The following is a 19448-nucleotide window of genomic DNA, read 5'->3' on the forward strand; positions in this document are numbered from 1 at the left end:
CCTAATGGTTTATATACTGACTTCATTTGAAATGTGTTTTCTGATTAAAAGCCCCAAGGCATTAGTTGGACAATTAAGAAGTAAATAGTTTATAGCAAAAATGCTGTTCAAACCACAGATAATGAGTTAGAGTCATGTAGGGAAGTTTTGATGATAATGAGGAGATGAAAATAAGAAATGCTTATTTCAGAAATGATGTAAAAATCATACTACAGAATCTCAACTGTAAAAAAAAAATCATACTAAAGAATGCTGGCCATACACATATATGTGAGCTTGCAGACACACACACACACAGGCTCTGAATCACACAGGCCTGGCTGAGAAGTCAAGCCCCACAGCTTACTCTATGTGTGACCTAGAACTTAATTTCTCTGAGCTTTACTTTAATTATCCAAATAATGGGAATAATAGTCACATTACCTACCTTAAGGGGTTGTTGTAAGTTATCGGATAAGTCAGTCTGTGTGATATGCCTGGCATTTAGTTTGCCCTCAATAATATACTTAGTTCTTAGTACAAAATTAAAAAAAGAAATCTTTAGCTCACATTTCTTAACATGTCAGGAATTCTCATTTCTGGCTGGTAAACAATGTTTATTTTGCTTATCTTTATTATCAAAATTTATTTTATCATAATAAGTTAAAACTATAAGACTCATAGTCAAGCTTGATATTTTACACACTAACCATGACATGTTCCTGACACCTAAGAGTGAAGACTGCTGGAATTATGAGTTTAATACAGAGGAACACAGGCAGGTGTGATAGGCAGAATTCTCAGGAGGCCTTTGAGATTGCTGCCACCAGGTAGATGAGTCCCTCTTGCTGAATATTGGCGGGACCTGCATATGGGGGGCAGGGCCTTGCATACGGAGGAGAGTCACTCATGGAATGAAGCTATTTTTTATGCCAAAGTTGAAGAGAGGCTTCAGATGTAAGCAAGGTCTGTCATCAGTCAATTTTGAGTTAATCAAATGGGTGATAATCTGGGTAGGCATGACCTAACCAGGTGAATTCTGGAGGAGGGTCCATAGGCAAGATTCTTCAAGGGTGTTTGGATGCACCAAAGCTCCTGACTATCGTGGGTGGCTGGAAGACAAATATTCTAGCTGCAGAATGTTGTATTATCCTCCTTGATGTCCTGACCTTGTCTGGAGCATAGGTCACCCTGCAGTGATGGTCCATAAAGGAGAAATGGATAAAGATGGGATCCAGTTACTGGGTGAAAGCTTCGGCTCAGAGAAAGGAAAGCTCTTCCCAAAGTAGACCAGTCCTTCATTTTGTGTGTGCCCTTGACACAAGGATTGTCAACATTATGGCTTTGTTTTTCTAATTCTCCTTTGGGATCCATATAGGAAACCAATTAAATTCCTAATTGTACAGTCCTGGTCAAATGTGAGCAGCTACACAGCTTGCTTGTGCCAGGCTCCTGATCCACAGGAACTATGAGATAATGAAGCTGTTACTGCAAAGTTGCTAAGAAAATGAACATTATAGGGAAGGAAGCACTTGGGTGGTAGATAGGTTTACAGTGCTTTCTGCTATAGCCCAAGCACCATCCCGGTGACTCACTTCCCTCCCCACCCACACTGCACCACTGAAACTTGTGGGAGGCATAATAATAATAAAAATATTACTGAGTGCAAGTACTTAGGAACTTGAGTAACAAGCTCTCTATAAATATTAGATTAAAAAGACATGAACAGCTTTTACCATTATAGAGGATAATAGAGTTTGATCAGCTAAATCCCAGGGCTTTATAAAGCACAAATTATGTAAACAAATTTAATGGCTTTTTGATAAAACTACAAAACTGGAGCTAGAACGAACGCAAGAAGTGTTCTTTATTTGGACTTTAAACTTCACGCGCTGGAGCACATATGCCTACTTAAATTTTAAAAAATTAAATATGAATGCAGAAATTTATAGAGGACAGGAATTAGAGGAGAGAATAGTAAGGAAACATTATTTTTGGTTTAGGGGTATTCAGTTACATTCCAAGGACAGTGGCAAGATCTAGCTTTATTAATATTATTATTGATCATTGGGCAATAAGAAGTAAGTGAAACTTTATATATAAAAGCTCCAGGTTGTTAGTGGAAGGATATTTGTAAACTCCTGAAGAAAACAAAATGAATAAGCTAAAATGTTAGGAAAAAACATACAGTGGAAAAAGGCAAATAATGGAAATGTAAGATAGCACACACTATTGAAAATTGTAACACCAAGTTTTCAAAGTGTAGATAAGAATGGAGAAGGATGGCAAAGATAACCCATGGCCAAATTTCATACTATGCCCTAAGAGCTAAAATAGGAAACAAGACTTTGACTGTCGCTGAACAATGAGTTCTTCTACAAGGAATTCACTGAATCTCTTCTCAAAGTCAACTGTGCAGCTCTTGATCTGCTCTGCCTTGAGGGCAGCCCCCAGTTTACAAGAGACGTAGCTCAATCAATGTTCCTCCAATATGTCTGTTCAGGCTCCTTGGATGGCCGGTCACCACTCTTCCTGCATGGTAGTTGCTACTAGTTGCCATACTTCTAAAATGCCACCGAATCTATGACATACTTTCACTCTCCATCCTCTAAATCATTTTGATCATTCTTTAGGACCTCAGCAACCATACCAACATCCACATGAATGACCCATTTGCCCCAAGTGCTCACAGCATACATGTCCTCTACCACCTTTGATTGTCTACACGCATGCTCACCAATTCTAAAAATTCTACCTCAGACTAGATATAGAAACTATCCACTTCTCACCACCTAAGCAGTCCCCACCCTGTCCACGGAAGCATCTTATCCTTCTTGTATTTTTTAGTAGCTTCAGAGGGTCCCCACACTCTCACTGCCTCTCCTACCACCCCAAGGATAGTTTTCAAATGCGCACAAGATCTTATCCTTCTACTTGAAACATCTCCACGTCTTCCTGCAATTGAAAAATAATTGAAATGGTGAAAACCAAACTTTCTTCCTTCCCGCAGTCCTTACTGCTGGTCTGCTCTGACCCCTCTGTCTCATTTGGAACCCTCCCTCCGGCTCACTATGCTCCAGCCAGTGGCATTGCCATTCTTTGGAATGAATCAGTATCTTTGGTGTCTTGGGGCCTTAATTTATAGGGCTCCTTTCTCTCCCCACCTGTTGGAGTGCTGTGTCTTCTTTGGTGGTTTAGAGCGTTGGGTGCCTGCACACTTTCTCCAATACAGAGTGACCCTCTGCCAAGACTCCACAGACTAGCTCAGACCATCATATCCTTCCATTGTCCTCCTAACAAAGGTGTTTTGGAAATGGAACAGTACAAGTCAGGCTTTGTGGCATCACACTCTCTGGATGATGGTAAGTCCATGGTCTGTCAGAAGAAGGAAGGTGGATGGTTGGTTGGTCTGTAAAGCTAGATTCTTCAAGGGCGTTGGACATTAGTGCTCATTCTGAATTGATAGAAGGAAAATATTCTAAAATGCAGAAAGCTCTTTAGTCCTGCTTACTGCTCAGACTGCATCTGGAGCCCTGGGTGGCACAGCAGAAGTGCTCTATAATGGAGACATGGACAAAGATGGGGTCCACGTTTCTTAGTGAAGGCTTCAGTTTATAGAAAGAGAAGCTCTCCCCAAAGTAGAACATTCCTCCATTTTGTGCATGCCCTTGACACGGGAATCGTAAACGTTATGGTTTTGTTTTTCTAATTCTCCTTTGATAGGCATATAGGAAAACAACTAAATTTCTAATTTTATAGTCCTAGTCAGAATGCCCTGGATCTCCCTTGAATTTAATAGTTGCCTTTAATTGATTATAAATTTGTATATATTAAGAGAAGTCAAGATCAAGGGTCTTATAGAATCAAGTTCTTATAAAGTATGCTTGAGTTCTAGCAAGATTGAAACGAAGGTCAGGGCAGAGGGCCGGAGAGCACTGACAGGTATGTCCACCAGTAATTCATAGGTCAAGGTCCCCGCAAAAGGCTCCTTCTCTGGTGCACGCTTAGAATTTTTAGCATTGAAGGAAGTTTTTGGGGTGCCTGCTCCCGTTTTCCTGTTCTCCACATGACTTCCACTCTGGGCACAAGCTCCTGTTGCTGTCCCTCTCCTTCTGCATCAGGCCTGGTATGACAGATTGGATCTGGAATGAACCCCAACATCTCATGTGCTAAAGTCTTGGCCCCAAGTGCTGCAGTGATCCGAGGCAGGGTTTTGGGAAGAGTGGATCTGGAGGGCTCTGACCTCATCAGTGAGCTAATCCATTGAGGGCTAAATGGACCCCTGGGAGGTGCTAGCAACTGTAAGTGGTGGGAAGGAGTTGGAGAAAGTAGGTCACTGGGAACAGGCTCTGGAAGGGTATTTCTTATCCCTAAACCCCTTCCTCTTTCTTTGTTTCCTGGCTGCAGGGAAGGGGTTCGCTGACCTCTGCCACACCCTTATGCCATGAGGTTCTGCCTCACTTCAGGCCCAAAGCCATAGCCCCAGCTAATAGACCATGGACCGGAACCTCCGAAACTGTGAGCCAAAATAAACTTCGCCTCCTCCAAGTTGTTTTTACCAGGTATTTGTCACAGCAACAAAAAGCTGAGTACCACACCTAGCTTCCTGATATTGCTGAAAACTTCTCCACGGGGGCCTACAGCCTGTCTCCAGTCCTGCTGAGAATTTTAAATTCTAGTTGCAGGATCCCATTTTCACTGGAGTCTTGCAGAACCAAACTCTCCCGGGATGAACCCAAGAAATTTGTATAAAAAGAAAAAAAAATTTAATAAATGATTCTGAAGTATAGTCCAATTTAAATTATTAACCTGAAACAGATCTCAATTTGAATTTTACTAGGATGATGTGGTCAATTATTTAACTCTTGACACCTTTGAAAATAATAATAGTACCTTATAACCAGATACTGTTTACTATGTATTAGACAATGTGTTAGGGATCATCTGTATCCTATTTTATTTTGCTCATATAATAATGCTATAAGGTTGTTGTTGTTGTTGTTAATATTATTATTATTATTATTAATATTATTAGTAATGGGGATTGAACTCAAGAACACTTAACCACTGAGCCACATCCCCAGCCCTTTTTCATATTTTATTTAGAGACAGCATCTCATTGAGTTGCTCAGTGCCTCACTAAGTTGCTGAGGCTGGCTTTAAACTTGCAATTCTCCTGCCTCAGTCTCCCGAGCCACTGGGATTACAGGTATGTGCCTTGGTACCTAGAAGGTATTACTTTTAATTCATTTTACACATAGAGATATCTGATTTTAATATGGTTAATTGAGTTTAATATGGTTAATTAAGGTGCCCAAGATCACACATCTAAGACTAATGGAGTCAGGATACAAATCCAGGTGTCTGCCTAAAGAATTGATGGTTCCTGACGTGTGCCAAACAGTCCTGTGTAGCAATAGTCATCAGAAGCATCCTATAGCATCACGTGCCTCAGGAATTCTGGTTAAATCCTAATCCTCTCCTGGAGCCAGTAAACAGTGCCTGTCTCACACCCTTCTGGATTTTTGGAGGATAAAATGTTGCCAATGTCTCATGGAAAATTTGCTCGTATCTGAGAGACGTGTACATCATACACACTGCTCTGGGAGTTTACCACAACCCCCAATCTCATTTCATAGCCCTGGAATTTAATATGGAACTGAAGTAAAAACTAGGTTTTCTCTATGAATAAATTTCACAAAAGCTTCAGGTTATCTTTGCTATTGCCAGAAAGGGATCTCAGTACACAGAAAGTTGGTTCTGAAATCATGGAGAAGAGAGGGCAGTCTGCAGAGGTCTGGAAATTTCCACCAACACGAGCAGGGAGGATATTTAAGTAGGGATGCTAAATTTCCCTTGTATACTTACTAGGACAGGCTGCTTGGTGGACCAGTTCTTTCTGGGCACTTTCAACTTTGCAATTTCACTTTGTGGTGCTTTCCCGTATTTGCTGACTTTTTAAATGTTAATTATTAATTGTTCAAGTCAAAGATAGATTAAAAAAAAAAATACAGCATCCAAAGGCTTCATTCCTTTGGAAATACCTGTCAGCATTTTACCTAACAAATCCAGCCATGTTTAGCTCACTAGATATTGTGGCAAGAATACAGCACCGAAGACACAAACCACCCATGGAACTATTAATTCTCGACATATGGGAAAGCCATCTTTATAAAGCATAAATATAACACAGTTACCTGTCATGTTGCAGTAAACTTTCAGAGGCCCCAGAGGTCCACTGCCATCAGGATCTATCCAGTAGTAATTTGACGTCTGGCCGAGGTGTTTGTATGCTTCGCAGGAAGGCTCGTAGATAGCTAGGGGGAAAAAGAATATATCCTCCATGAACAACAGCGCTGGCCCAGGGCTACCCAGACAATGACCTGAATGGAGCAGGGAGGGGCAGCCCCAGGTGAGAAGAGCATTCTCTTCCTCTGAATTGAAATTCATCACTTGGTTTTTTCTTTATGAGTATTTCTGACCTAACAAACAAGATGGAAAGTTTCTGGTGTGGCTTTCCATTTGGGGGAAAGGACAAAAATGATCAGTAGACTGCTAAACAGATGTGATGTTTGTTTTATGGGGGCTCCTGACCATTAAAATTATGTAATTTATACTTATTTATAGCTATGCTCTTTTTACCGTGTAGGACTTTATTTTGAAAGGTCATGCATCTTGGCTGCCCTGTTGGGCTATCAACTAAGTGATCAGAGAGAGTGACCTCTCCCTCCCACTATCTCTCTCTCTCTCTCTCTCTCTCTCTGTCTCTCACACACACACACACACACACACACACACACACACACACATCATTTTTTTGCTTAGTTAATATAAAAATTTTTGCAAATTTTATGTGATTTCTAATCTTCCTTTATCTCAGACAGAAGGGAAGAATTTTCCTGATTCATTTTATTTGTTTCAGGTGCTTTAATGACATGACATCTCGTTTGTGTTGAAAGCTGACATTCATGTAACTAAATTACAGGTTCTGTTCCATCATTTTCCCTTTTGTTCCCATGCCCGTGACACAGTTTCCTCTCCTCACTGAGGCTGTTTCTAGGTATAGAAAGGACATTTCTCTCTGTAGTGACACCATCTAGAACCCTAGAGACGCGCACGTTTCTCAACAGCTCCACGTGGACATTTATAGAGAGTATGAAAAAATCTCACAAAGCTAAGGATGATTTCCCTGGCCCCAAGGGGTGGCACTGTTTTGTCTACTTCGAATCATCCTCCTGGGAGCTGCTCTATCTTAAATCATGAAATCTGGGGTCTGAGCTGAGACCTTCCTTTTTCGCCTTCTACAAATCCTTTCTGTCTCCTTGGCTTTCTGTGGCTTCCTCTCTCCAAGGATGTCAGACCTCCTTAGACCTCCACTCTGTTTCACTGTAACAGCACTAGACTAAGGCATTTCCAGAACTATTAGATTACCTCATTCCTCCCACCCTTCCTCCTTTCTGCAGTTACTGAGCATCTGTGATGTGTGGGCAGTGTTTCAGGCTCTGCGGGTCCAGCTGTGCACAGCGCAGACACGAGGCCTCTGGAGCAGGGTGGTCTCACCAACCCTTTGGGTGTTACTTATGCACAAAGTGCTACTGGAAGAGAAGGTGGCTGGACACATCAACAGAGCCCATCGTCTTTTGTCCCAGTGTTAATCATTAACAGGCCTATGTGCAGTGTCTTAAGTGTCTAATTTAGACAACAAATTATATTTTTCCTTTAGTTTTGAATGCCACACCAAAGAAAATATTGCAATAAGAGGCAAGGGGGAAATATTTTTAAACTCTCAGCAGGAAGATGCCGTAATTAGGTATTGGTTTTAAAAAGAAACATCTGTGGAGCAGAATGATAGATTCAGGGGAAGTGACTCAAGGCAAAGAGCACCCTGTTGGTATTGCCAGAGGCCAGCGGATAGGTGACCTGCACTTGAAGAAGGCTACACAGAAAGGATGGAGCAGATGGGACTGACTCAAAGGTTTTAAAGATCAGAAGGTCTCAAAGCCCAGTTGGAAGTAAGTGACAGGGAATAAAGGGGAGTAGGAATGACTAAACCCCCAACCTCTGCAAATAAAGTAACTGCCTTATTAATTGCTGACAACCTCGCTCCAGATAACTAAAAATTTTGTCCATTTCAAAATAATCCAGAACGTCAAATTCAACTTCTAAGCCTTCCTCTCAGTCCCTATGGCCAACCTGCCATGAAAACCTTTCTTCTTTCTTTTTCTGATATTTAATAATCAATCACTCTCGTTTACTCCTGCCAAAACTCTGGCCCTTTTCCTTATCATCTGGCTGAACATTTGCCCTATACCTTGGTTTTTCTACTCAGCTACCTCTACCAAAGTGTGTTTTTTGAACTCTAGTCTAGCCTTAAAATATCACTTTCATTATGTTCAAAAGTGTAATGTTTCTTCAATATTTATGATATCCCAGATCATCATCTATGAACATAAGGATTTTTGTGATGGTCTTTCTAGGGTCCTGTGACCTTCCAATAACAATCCTGAGGTCTGGCGGGCAGATTTGCTGCGTGACCTTGACTAGCTCTCGCTACAACATGCTACAAGCCTCTTTTTCTATACAACTGCTCGGAGTCATCAATTAAGGCTAAAGGGGTATGAAGCATGGCTCTGCGGTCTGAAGACAGAGTTAGGTCCAAATTCTGACTCCACAAAATGCTACTTACATAATGTTGCTAAAATGACTGAACCTTTAGCCTTGCTGACGAGGAGGTACAATAAGTATGCTATAGTGGCATTAGGAGGGACAGGAGAAATGATCCACATCAGTTGCTTAATCTAGGATCCCACCCATGCAAACTAATAGGTAGCATTTGGGGCATTATTATTATTAGCAATCTGATATTTGTTATTTAGGTCCTACTCAAATTCCTTCTTCTTAAGGAGCGTCTCCCTGGTCAATGTGCCTCTTTCTGCATAATCCAGAGCACTCATTGCTTATTTCATGGATCGGCAATCACACATGAAATAGTTGACTTAGGACTTGACTGTTTATTGAGTTTTATCTTTGAAATTTTTATTTCCCAATAAGACTGTGAATCACCAGGAGGACAGGGTCTGTAAAATGTCTTTCTTTTCTACTCCATTTGATCTAACAAGATAGATGAGTTTTTAGGAAGGATATCAGAACTGAATTTAAAATTCGCCTATTTTTTATCCTATTCTAGATTTTGGTAAAAGGATTGTTAGTTGGCTTAAGCAGAAGTGTTTGCATAGGAAACTTGATTGAATGATAATAAGCAAAGCTAACTACTTATTGCATTTGCAGGTGAGTACACAGGACTTTAGCCAGGGCTGTAGCCCCTCACCCAACAGATGAATGGGTAGTAGATGCTGGAGACATGCGGATGTGGGAAATCTCACTAGTCAAGCATCTCCTGTTCTTTTCTTCCAAGGATGACAATTATTCTGTTTGTCTTTAACCTACGGCAGATTTGCTTTTGCTTCATCCACCCACATGGAAAGGCAAGTACTTGAGTCCAAACTCTCTGCATGTGTTAAAATCATCTGGAGAGCTTATTAAAACAGGGATTCCTGACCTTGCCCGGAAGAGCCTGACTCGGTAGACAATTTGCAGTTATAAGGGCTCCCAAGTGTTGTTGGTGTTGTTGGTCTTCAGACCACATTTTGAGCATCCTGGTCCTAATACAGAAAAAAATAGTATACTCAAGAAGGGTGAGTAGATTTTTAAATTCATATTTAAATACCCAGGAAAAATAGGTCAATACAGTAAAACTTTAACTACAGCAAAGTTAGAAAGTCATCCCACTTCTCTTCAAATAATCAAAACTTGACGAGACACAAAACCTTAAATGAAAAATGTCCAAAAAAACATGTGCTTGTATAAATGCACAGAAAAACATTTGGAAGGAAATGCATCAAAACAGTCACACTGATTTCTTTTGAGCAATAATATTTGGGTGATTTCTTATTCGTTCTTTTCAGTTATATATGTCAAAAGGATTTATTTTGACATCACCATACAAGTATGGAATATAATTTGTTCTAATTTATTCCTCAGTACTCCCCCCATTCCCTTTCCTCTAATCTACCATTCTTTCTGCTATTTGCCTATAGGTTTTGTTTTTTTGTTTTTAATTTGTGTCTTGTAGATGTACATGATGGTGAGATTCACTGTGGTATATTTATGTATGTACGAGGAAAGTTGTGTCAGATTTATTCCATTACCTCTTCCTACACTTTCCCCACCCCTTCCCCTCAATCCCCTTTGTCTCCTCCACTGATCTTCCTTCTATTATTTTTTAGCCCCTACCTCCTTATTTTGGATGAGCTTCCTCATACAAACTTTTCAGATTTTCTGCACATCCACATCACTTTATAACTGTGCAAGTTATTTTACCATTAAATTGTGCCTTCAAAACATGGATTTGGATTCATGACACTGAGGTAAAATGGTAAAAACTGTTGATACAGCAAACTTGCATTTATTTTAAAATCTCAACAAAGAAATGAAATTTGAGTGCAAATCTTCTTTCTGTCATGTACTACCTGGAAACATTCCTTACCCTAGTTTTCTCTATCAGAAAATGAAGGTCATGATACCTCCTTCACCAAGTTATTGTGAAGATCAAATGAAACCATAGAATTCATAAGCTAAAAAGTACTGGATATATTTAAATGATTATGCTGAGAAGGAGCTAATGAAAGTATTTCTCCTGCATGGCTCAGCCAGGTAACTCTCTCTCCAGTAGAGTCCTAGACAGTTTGCACAATTTTTGCACATTGAGCTATAGAAGATGAAAGAGCACAGGGGCTAAGGCAGCAGCTCCTGAAGAAAGGAGTCGACCCATCGTCAATAACAGGGTATTGCCAGTAGACTGCCGAGGAACAGAAAGACAATGGGGCTGATGGCAAAATAAATAGACTCATCAAGCCCATTGATTTATTGGTAAAGTAATTTTTCTCTGTTGCAGCTCCAAGTCCCAAGTAACAGGTCTCATATTATTCTATATATTCATAAATAAGTCTCATTTTTTTTCAGAACTATTACTTCTGAACACATCAGATTGAATTTCATACCAGGTAAAAATCAAAGTGACAAATCCTACGTATCTTATTCATTTCCACAAAATATGAATTTTGTCTGTGTGATACCATATAGAGTACAATGGGAAATGGTAAAGTACTACTGTATGAGTTTCCTATGGCTGCTGTAACAAATGACCAGACACCAGACACGGACTGAGTCTATCTTATGGTGCTGGAGACAATAGTATAGCTAATATTAATGACACAGTTCTGTTTCTTAGGTTTAAAGTAGAGTTCACTAGGCTAAATTTAAGGTGTCATCTGCATCTTGCTCCTTCTACAAACTCCAGGGAAGAATCTGCCTTCTTGCCCTGTGCAGGTTTTAGAGGCTGCACATGCACTATGGCTCATTGTTGTGTTCCTCCATCTTCAAAGCCTGCACTGACTGGTGTGATACACGTGAACCTGCCTCACTCTGGTTCTCTGTTTACATTGCCCTGTCTCTTTCTCTGACTCTCTCAAGGAGCACTGTGATTATGCTGGGCTCACATAAGTTATCTGGGATAATCTTTTAAAGTCAAAGCCTTAACTTAGTCACAGTGCCCCTTTGCTATGTAAGGTGATGTATGTACAACTATGATGTGTGCATCATAGTTTAGAACATGGACATCTGGAGAAGGGCACTGTTTTATCTATCACATCTATATAAAAATAATACATTTGCTCTATTTAAATAAAAACTTTGATGAACCACCTAATACATCTCCAGTGTTGATGATTAGTAAAAGAAAAACTTAAGTTGAAGAAGAAAGAAAGAAAAATAAAGTCATGTTTTCGCTCCGAACTTTAAAGCTCCTTGTGGCCTTCAAGGTTCTCCTCACCGGCAGAACAATGAAGAACACGTCCAACCTCTGCTCACCCAGGCCAGCCAAGGACAAGCAGGGAGAGATGCTGTGAAGGCCCAGTCACCCACACAGAGAAGAGAGCAAAGGGTTTGGAGCCAAGATGTGCAACAGGCCTGATGTACTGGGAAGTGAAGCATCCATTAAGGAACAGTGTCCCAGGAGGCCCAGGGTCAAGGGGAACCAGAGCTGCATGGATGCCAATGAGCTAGGAGGGTTCTTCCACCTCTAACGCGGCTCACTTTGAGAAAAGCAACTGAGCTCTGATGATCACTAGAAGCAGACATGGATTAACCAGTCCAGAACATTAATCACAAGTCAAAGTGAACACATCCACAAAGGTTATGGGTGGAGCATCACTGTCTTCCTGATTGCAAGAGGAGGGAAAGCTCACCTAAAGAATTCAGTAGCAAACTGGGGAAAGCCACAACCTGACTTCCTACTTCCTTTGCTAATAAATAACACAAGATGACATTTTGAGAATCAGTAGGTTATGGACGACCTCATTTTCCTTTTCTATATAGGAGGCAACCACATGCTTAATACACACTTGTGTACAGGTGCTGTTGGAATCTGCTTACAAATGCTGAAATGTGATGCTGGTTTTCCAGAGACTGCATCCCTGAATGAATAAAGAAAAACTTTCTTGCAAAATGTGGGCTTACCAGGAAACTAGTGTATGTGGGCATTTTGGGGTGGGTGGTATTCAATGGGGTGCTCTCTGGGGCCCTTCTCCTTTTGATTCCTTTTTATTCACTAAGCCACTTTCTAAACTTAACCTGACTTTCAAAACCAAAGTTTCTCCACTGGAAAGAGCTATTTCTAGCTGGAAACCACGTAACTGACTTTCTCATCTCAATTAGGCTCTAGTGCATTGGTTTAGAGAATCTAGGGCTCTCACAACCTGATCATCCCTGTTAAGGTCACAACTGAGATTTGTGTACAACCAAGATGGAAGTCCTGAAAGGCAGCAATGACCTAGAGACCTCTCTAGCTGAAAACTCCCTATTTTTAGGATCATGCAATCATTTTTAATTAGCACAGCGTAAGATTCACAAGAGCTAAGTCCTCATTAACACTTGAACATTAAACTCCCATGTCCTGTCTCCTCAGATTTTGTTTGTAAAGCTTGAATGAACGCCCTGAGGAAACCACATTCTTTCCCCTAGGGCCTGTTGTCTCATTGTCGGCACACAGCAAATGATGGCAGTGGAGAGAGTGTGGGTTTAAACCCAGATATTCCAAATGCTAACACTGCATGAAAATCTTTCCGTTCATATAATTTCTGTATGGGATGTATTCACTATAGCACCCTACTGGGTTCATTCACCTGTCCAAGTCTGAACAGAGGGGTAATTTAGGGGAAAAAATTGAAAGACACAGATTTAATTTTTTGTTAAAAGGACAACAGCTTGTACTTCTCTTAATTGACAAGTCCTTCAGAAGAATTTTTTTTTTTTTAAATCGGAGCAAAATATAGTTATTATTTCATTTCAATTCTCTCCATTTCTTGTTCCCATCTAACTTCTGCTGTTTGATCCACTCCAAATGCCTCCAATATTTGCAATAGCTCCAAGGTATTGCCTTAAGAAAAATAATAATCTATACTTTCACAGTGCTAGCCACAAAAATAGAATTCTTTGTCTCTGTATCACTGTGGCTTCCATATTCCTTGGTGACATCAATATCCATTTTTTATATCCTTTGACCTTCACTTCGCAGAATATCAAATTTCCCTGTATCACATATCTAATCCTGGACAACTCTACTTGCATTTCATTCATTATTACTTTTAGGTTATAGAGGACTACAAGGTGTGCAGAGCCTACAAAACAAAATAAACATACTGAAAACCAATGTTTCTTTATTTTAATAGGTCACCTTGACAGAGCTCAGCTTGACCCTCTGCGTCACTTACACATATCCTATAAAATTTGCTTGAGTTATCTCTTTGCTCCATCTACTTAATTTTCCCTTTCCATCTCTAACCTTCTCACTCTCATTTCACTTTTCAATCTCATCTCACCAATGATGAGACTAACAACATCCACTCAAAATGTGTTAGCACTTGTAATTTCCTCCTTTAGAATAACCATTTCTTATTGCTGATTAATTAAATTACTAATATGTAATAATATGGTATGAGTATCCAGTACTATGTTTTGTACTAATAATTTAAAAAATCAATTATTCACAGATCACTTTTGCTACTTAATATATGAGGCAGGCTTGTTGATAGTTAATAAACCACTTAAGTTTATTAATGTGATAGTTAATAAACTTTTGAGCTTTGATAAATATTATAAAAATATATAAATAATGTACTGAGACTTTGGATAAAGCATTAATAACTTGACTTAGAACACTCCAGAAAGTCTTCATTTGTGAAGTCATTTTAAGCTAAGTCTTAATGATATGGTTCTTACTACTCCTTGACAGTCCCATCTTATTCTATGCCTGTACTCAGATAACTTTTAAGATAAATATTCTTTTTTAAAATTTCCATTCCTTCTTTTTTCTCTTGATTCTATCTCTTTTAGCCTGTGCTGGTCTCTTCCATCTTGAATGGGACAGGAGGAGGATATGCATGGTGCACTCCCATGATGCTTCCCAATCCAACCAGGGGAACTTCCACCTCTTCACCCAACAGCACCGTCTTCAGCTCAGAGTCTCACTGGGTCCCCATAATGGGGCTAAGAACATTCACTCAAAATGTGTTTGCACCTGAATTTACCTTTTTTAGCATAACCATTTTTTAATGATCATTAATCTACTAACACCTATTACCATGGTACTAATATCCAGTACCACCCACTGCCTTACTTTCAATCCTGTGAGGACATCTGCCTAGGATTTTACCAAGTCACCATTCTCTGAGATTTTGGTAGATGACATCATTGTTGGCCAGTCCTTATGGGGACTAATCCTTCTACTTGTGTTTCCCCCCTGCCTCATTGCCCATCCTCCCCTGGATCCTGCATGACCACTCTTCTTCGCCTGGCTAGAGAGACGACCATTCTTTGAGGGCTTGTCCCCACAGGTCTGTCTCTGACATCTGTTCAGAGAAATTAATTAAGTAGGCTGAGATTGTTCACCTAGAAAAAGGCAGTGACAGGGCTTGAACACTGGTCTTAGACACCATGCTGATGGCACCTTCTCATGATTGAAGTTTGTGTAGAGAAGAGTGAGGGCTGAGGAGGCATCGCTACAAGAAAGAGCAGATTTTTCTTATTTATATCTGTATGTGCTCATGTATATTGAGCAAAGAAAAATGGGGCAAGGAAATTCCCCAGTGGTTTTTAGCTAAACAAAACACGGTTAGTTTAATGAAAAATCAAATCTGTTTCTGATTTAAAAGTGCTAATTCCAAATGCAAACTCCAGTCATTTTGAGTAAAGTTGTTCTGATGCTTCAAATAATAAAAATGATAACTCTATCTGTATCTTAATTTACAGCCTCACAAAATGTTCTACTATAATTTTTCTCCATTGAATGAGGCAATAGATCTAATGTAAAATGTCAAATAAACCCTTTATAAATTTAATATGGAAAAATAAACCATTAAACTTGGTGAGTACTGCAAATTGAAAATGAAACAGGCTGCTTCCCATGGCTCAGAGGATTGTGTCCAAGCTGTTTTGTGACCTGGACCAATAGACACATGCCCACAAATAAGGATGCAAGGAGGGGAACACAGTGGGAAGCTCTTGGGTTGAGTCAGAACTCCTATTTTGTGTTCTGATTCTGTCATTTACTGGCCATGTGACTTGGGGCTTGCTTGGCACTTACCTTTTCTGAGTGTGAAATTTCTAATCTAAGGAATGAGAAACAATTTTCAAGTTTCATTTTGGCTGGGCACTCTGGAGCTCCATGGTTGATGGTTCATACAGTGTTCCAAAAGGCCATAATAATTTGAGGATCTTTGCTAAGCCTTTATTACACCTTCTCTATTATTTAAGCCTTGGTACAAGTGAATAAGACCTGTACCAAGATGGGTGATTTTAGAGCTCTTCTTTCAAAGTTAAAATAAGGTTCAAATATAGATGATTTTGATAGAGAACACAGATATCATCCACAGATAAAAGCTGAAATGCTTTTGTTAAAGACAGAAATAGCAAGAGGACATTAGCATTGACCTGAGATTTCAGGTAAATGACTTCCCTGATGGAGGCTTTCCCTCACTTCTTGTGAGATGTGATGAGACTTGTTTTATGATAGCACAGGTCTCCAAAGTATCAGAATAATATTATGATTCTTAAATATGACTTACTAAACTTCCTGATGCTGGAGTTCCTATGGAAACCATCTCAGAAACAAATAATAAAATTGCTAGTCTTCCAAATGAGCCACTTCTTTAGATATTAAGGGTCAATACTCTCAGCGTTCCTTAACTGCCAATATGGTATGAGTATCTAGTACTATGTTTTGTAATAATGTTTTTAAATGTCTCAAAATCTCAAAATACCTGCCACCAATGTGGGTACATGGAAACTGCTGCATTCAACTATTCACACTATAATAGAAGCAGCTTTTATTCAGACTTTACCAATCTTATTTACTGCAGAGGGAAAAAACAGGAAAAAAAGGCATTACCACCTACTTGAGTAGTTGACTTACATATGGATATAGCTGGGCCATTAGGAGAAAGCAGTACTGTATTTGTCTTTTAATTTAAGGACACAGGAAAAGCTGCATAATTTTGGATAATATTTTTCTTAATGTCTGAAAGAACCACATCACACTTTTTCATATCTGTATTCAACTACCCACATGCATTAGTCAAGAGAAGCTCACTGGATTGTTCAATCTCTGAAACTTCTGTGGATTTTTTTTTTTAACAGAGACTATCTCATTACCAAGTATTTCAAGATAAATTGGTAATTTGTTATAGCATTGTGGTTTGTCCTTGGTGGATAATTTCTAAAAAATTTTTATTGAATAGTTTCCTCACTTCTGCCTTGACTTATTAGCTCACCTGCTCTTTAATGTCAGTTATGAGGATTTGGTGATCAAGATAGATTCAGAACATGCTTTGCCCAGGAAAACTGGGGCTGAACTTGCCCTTCCTTAGAGGAAGGGACAGTGTTGACCTTCCTGCTAAGAGTGGGCTTTGTTCCCACACCACTCACCTTCTCCTCAGTCCAGCTTGACTTTCCTCCTTTCATGTTCCACTACCCCTCAAAAGATGATCCAACTGAGAAATAATTAACAAAAGCCAAGTCCTCTCCTTCCACCAGAAATTTCAATATCTGAGCAATAGGAGTGATTTTTATAAGGCATTCATTTTGTTAAAAGGGGGAGGATAAAGGCTTAGATTTGTTAAGGATCTGTAATACTCAGTTCTTATTATACAATAAAACTTTTAAATCCTTCTACAAAAATTCCTTTTGCCCCCTCAAGGGCTATTTCCATAAAAGAAAATTTTTTTTTTCATCAAACACTAATTTGATATCCTAATAGAAACCTGGGCAGATATGGGGTATTGCCTTATACAATATGCCAATAAATAATTCAAACACAGGGATGAGGTTGTGGCTCAGTGGTAGAGAGCTTACTTAGCATGCTTGAGGCACTGGGTTCAATCCTCAACACCACAGAAAGATAAAAAGTAAAGATACTGTGTTCACCTAAAGCTAAAACACAAAATTTAAAAAAATAATAATAATTCAAATGCAATGCCCATGTGGCATAAATGAACATCTCTGATTCTAGTGTGCAGATGATAAGAAATGGGGAGAGGAAAGAAAGACACAGTGTGGCTACTCAGTTCCTATATAAGAAGCAGGTACTGCTGTATCTGATAACATCTTGCTCACCACTTCACGTTCCCTTGGCTCATCTCTTCTGCCAATCACTGCTGTGGTCACTACTTTTCATAGGCTTCAGTAGAGATGTCCAATGGGTGATGACCATGGATATACCAATCTCACCATATGCCTCAAGGATATGGTCTCCCTATACTTCAAACAATGGCTATGAACTGGTCATTTGGGGTCCTCTTGCCATTGGTCCTCTAATAAAAAAATAGGAATACATTGACAGAGGTAATTTGGCTGGACTGTGGGGATGAGATATGGCCTTGCTGCACAGTGGGTGAAGGAAGAGTGTATCTGGAATCAGGAGCTGATTGCAATACCAGCCTGTGCTTCTGTGCTCAGCATTATTGGCGAGGGGGCAACTGCAGCACCGGTTATTTGTCAAGGGCAAGGTAACTAAGGACTAAGACCTCTTGGAGGCAGAAAACTGGGTCACTATATCTAGCCAAATAGGCAGCTGAAATTCCAGCTGAGGAACAGTTGAATAAAAGGATGTGCAATGCCAATTATTGCTTTGGATTCATCTGTTATAATAGATACTGTGGTTTATTATTCAAATCTTTTGAATTGAACCTTTTCAGAGATTGCTAGAAAATGCCTTGACTATGACCTCATGACAGACTGGACTTTACACACAAGTCTTGGTTTTCTGAGGGTGGACTTGATCAGACATCTCTGTGTAGACTTATATCCTGTTGGCCTCATCCCTACTCCAGCCACTGCGGTGTAACCAGTCTCTTCTAGGATCTGACCATATGCAATATCTGCAATGGACCTTTTGCTTCTTGCCTTGAAGGTTCATTGATGCCACAAGACAGGTTTATCCCTAGAGACTTAATGACCTCACACAAGCACATGCCAGACAGGGCACTAAACACTCCTGGAACCACTCTGATGAATGGAGATGAGAATCTGCAGTGTGTTTCAGGGGCTCCTTGGGTTTCCCATGGGACTGAGCGGCTGTCTCACATAGCCACCCTCAGCTGCAAGATGTATCTTTGTATTGGCTCCTCTTTCCCTTAACCTGGCTTCATACAAGTTCTAAGGATGTATATTCTCAAATGATTAAACTAGAAAAAGGTCTTTATCTCAGTCTTGCTTTAAGGATAAACCAGGAATTAAAATGAACAAGTGCACAATCTACATTTTTCTAATCCCCAAAAGATGATGTTATGGAAATTAAGTAAAGAGTATTAGTTATGGGTTTGTCCCTCAATGTACCTCTTTCCAGAAGATGGACCTTCATGTGTTACCCCTTTGTACACATCCAACAGAGTTCAGGAACTTGATGTATGGTTTTAATGAATGAATAAACAAGTGATATGAATCACTATCAAGCAATGGGCAACTCAGTTCCTTTGTAGCTCCTTGCTGGTCTTGACAACACTACATTGCCATTTCCACAAAAGCACAGAGTTACACACCGTAGACCTTTACAGTCACATCCCCTCCCATGGTGAATCTGAGTCTGAGCACATGACTGGCCTTTGTTAAAGTGACAATAGCAAATGTGATGCAAACTTGGGTTTGGAGAGCTGTTGCTCATTGGGCTTGTCTTCTTTTGCTCTTGAGACTGCTTCTGCTACCAGGTGAAGAAACCTGGGCCAGCCCGCTGGACACACGTGGCTCACTGAGCAAAGAAACACCCCTCAGATGTATGAGGCCCTGGTAGACAATCCAACAGAAGAGAAGATGCCATTTGATTGAAACTGCATGAATTACCCATGAGGGGTGAACAGCGA

The 19448-nt window shown here is 39.9% G+C and overlaps 1 protein-coding gene across 1 annotated transcript in view; it reads right to left on the minus strand.

The window, feature by feature from the left end:
* Window positions 1–19448, minus strand: part of Cntnap2 (contactin associated protein 2) — a 1322317-nt gene that overhangs the window by 689899 nt on the left and 612970 nt on the right. The window contains exon 12 of the mRNA XM_076852920.2: window positions 6177–6296. Coding sequence (XP_076709035.2) covers window positions 6177–6296 — 120 coding nt within the window. The remainder of the gene's footprint in view (window positions 1–6176; window positions 6297–19448) is intronic.

The sequence above is a fragment of the Callospermophilus lateralis genome, chromosome 1, assembly GCF_048772815.1.
Source record: "Callospermophilus lateralis isolate mCalLat2 chromosome 1, mCalLat2.hap1, whole genome shotgun sequence".
NCBI classification, from domain to species: domain Eukaryota; kingdom Metazoa; phylum Chordata; class Mammalia; order Rodentia; family Sciuridae; genus Callospermophilus; species Callospermophilus lateralis.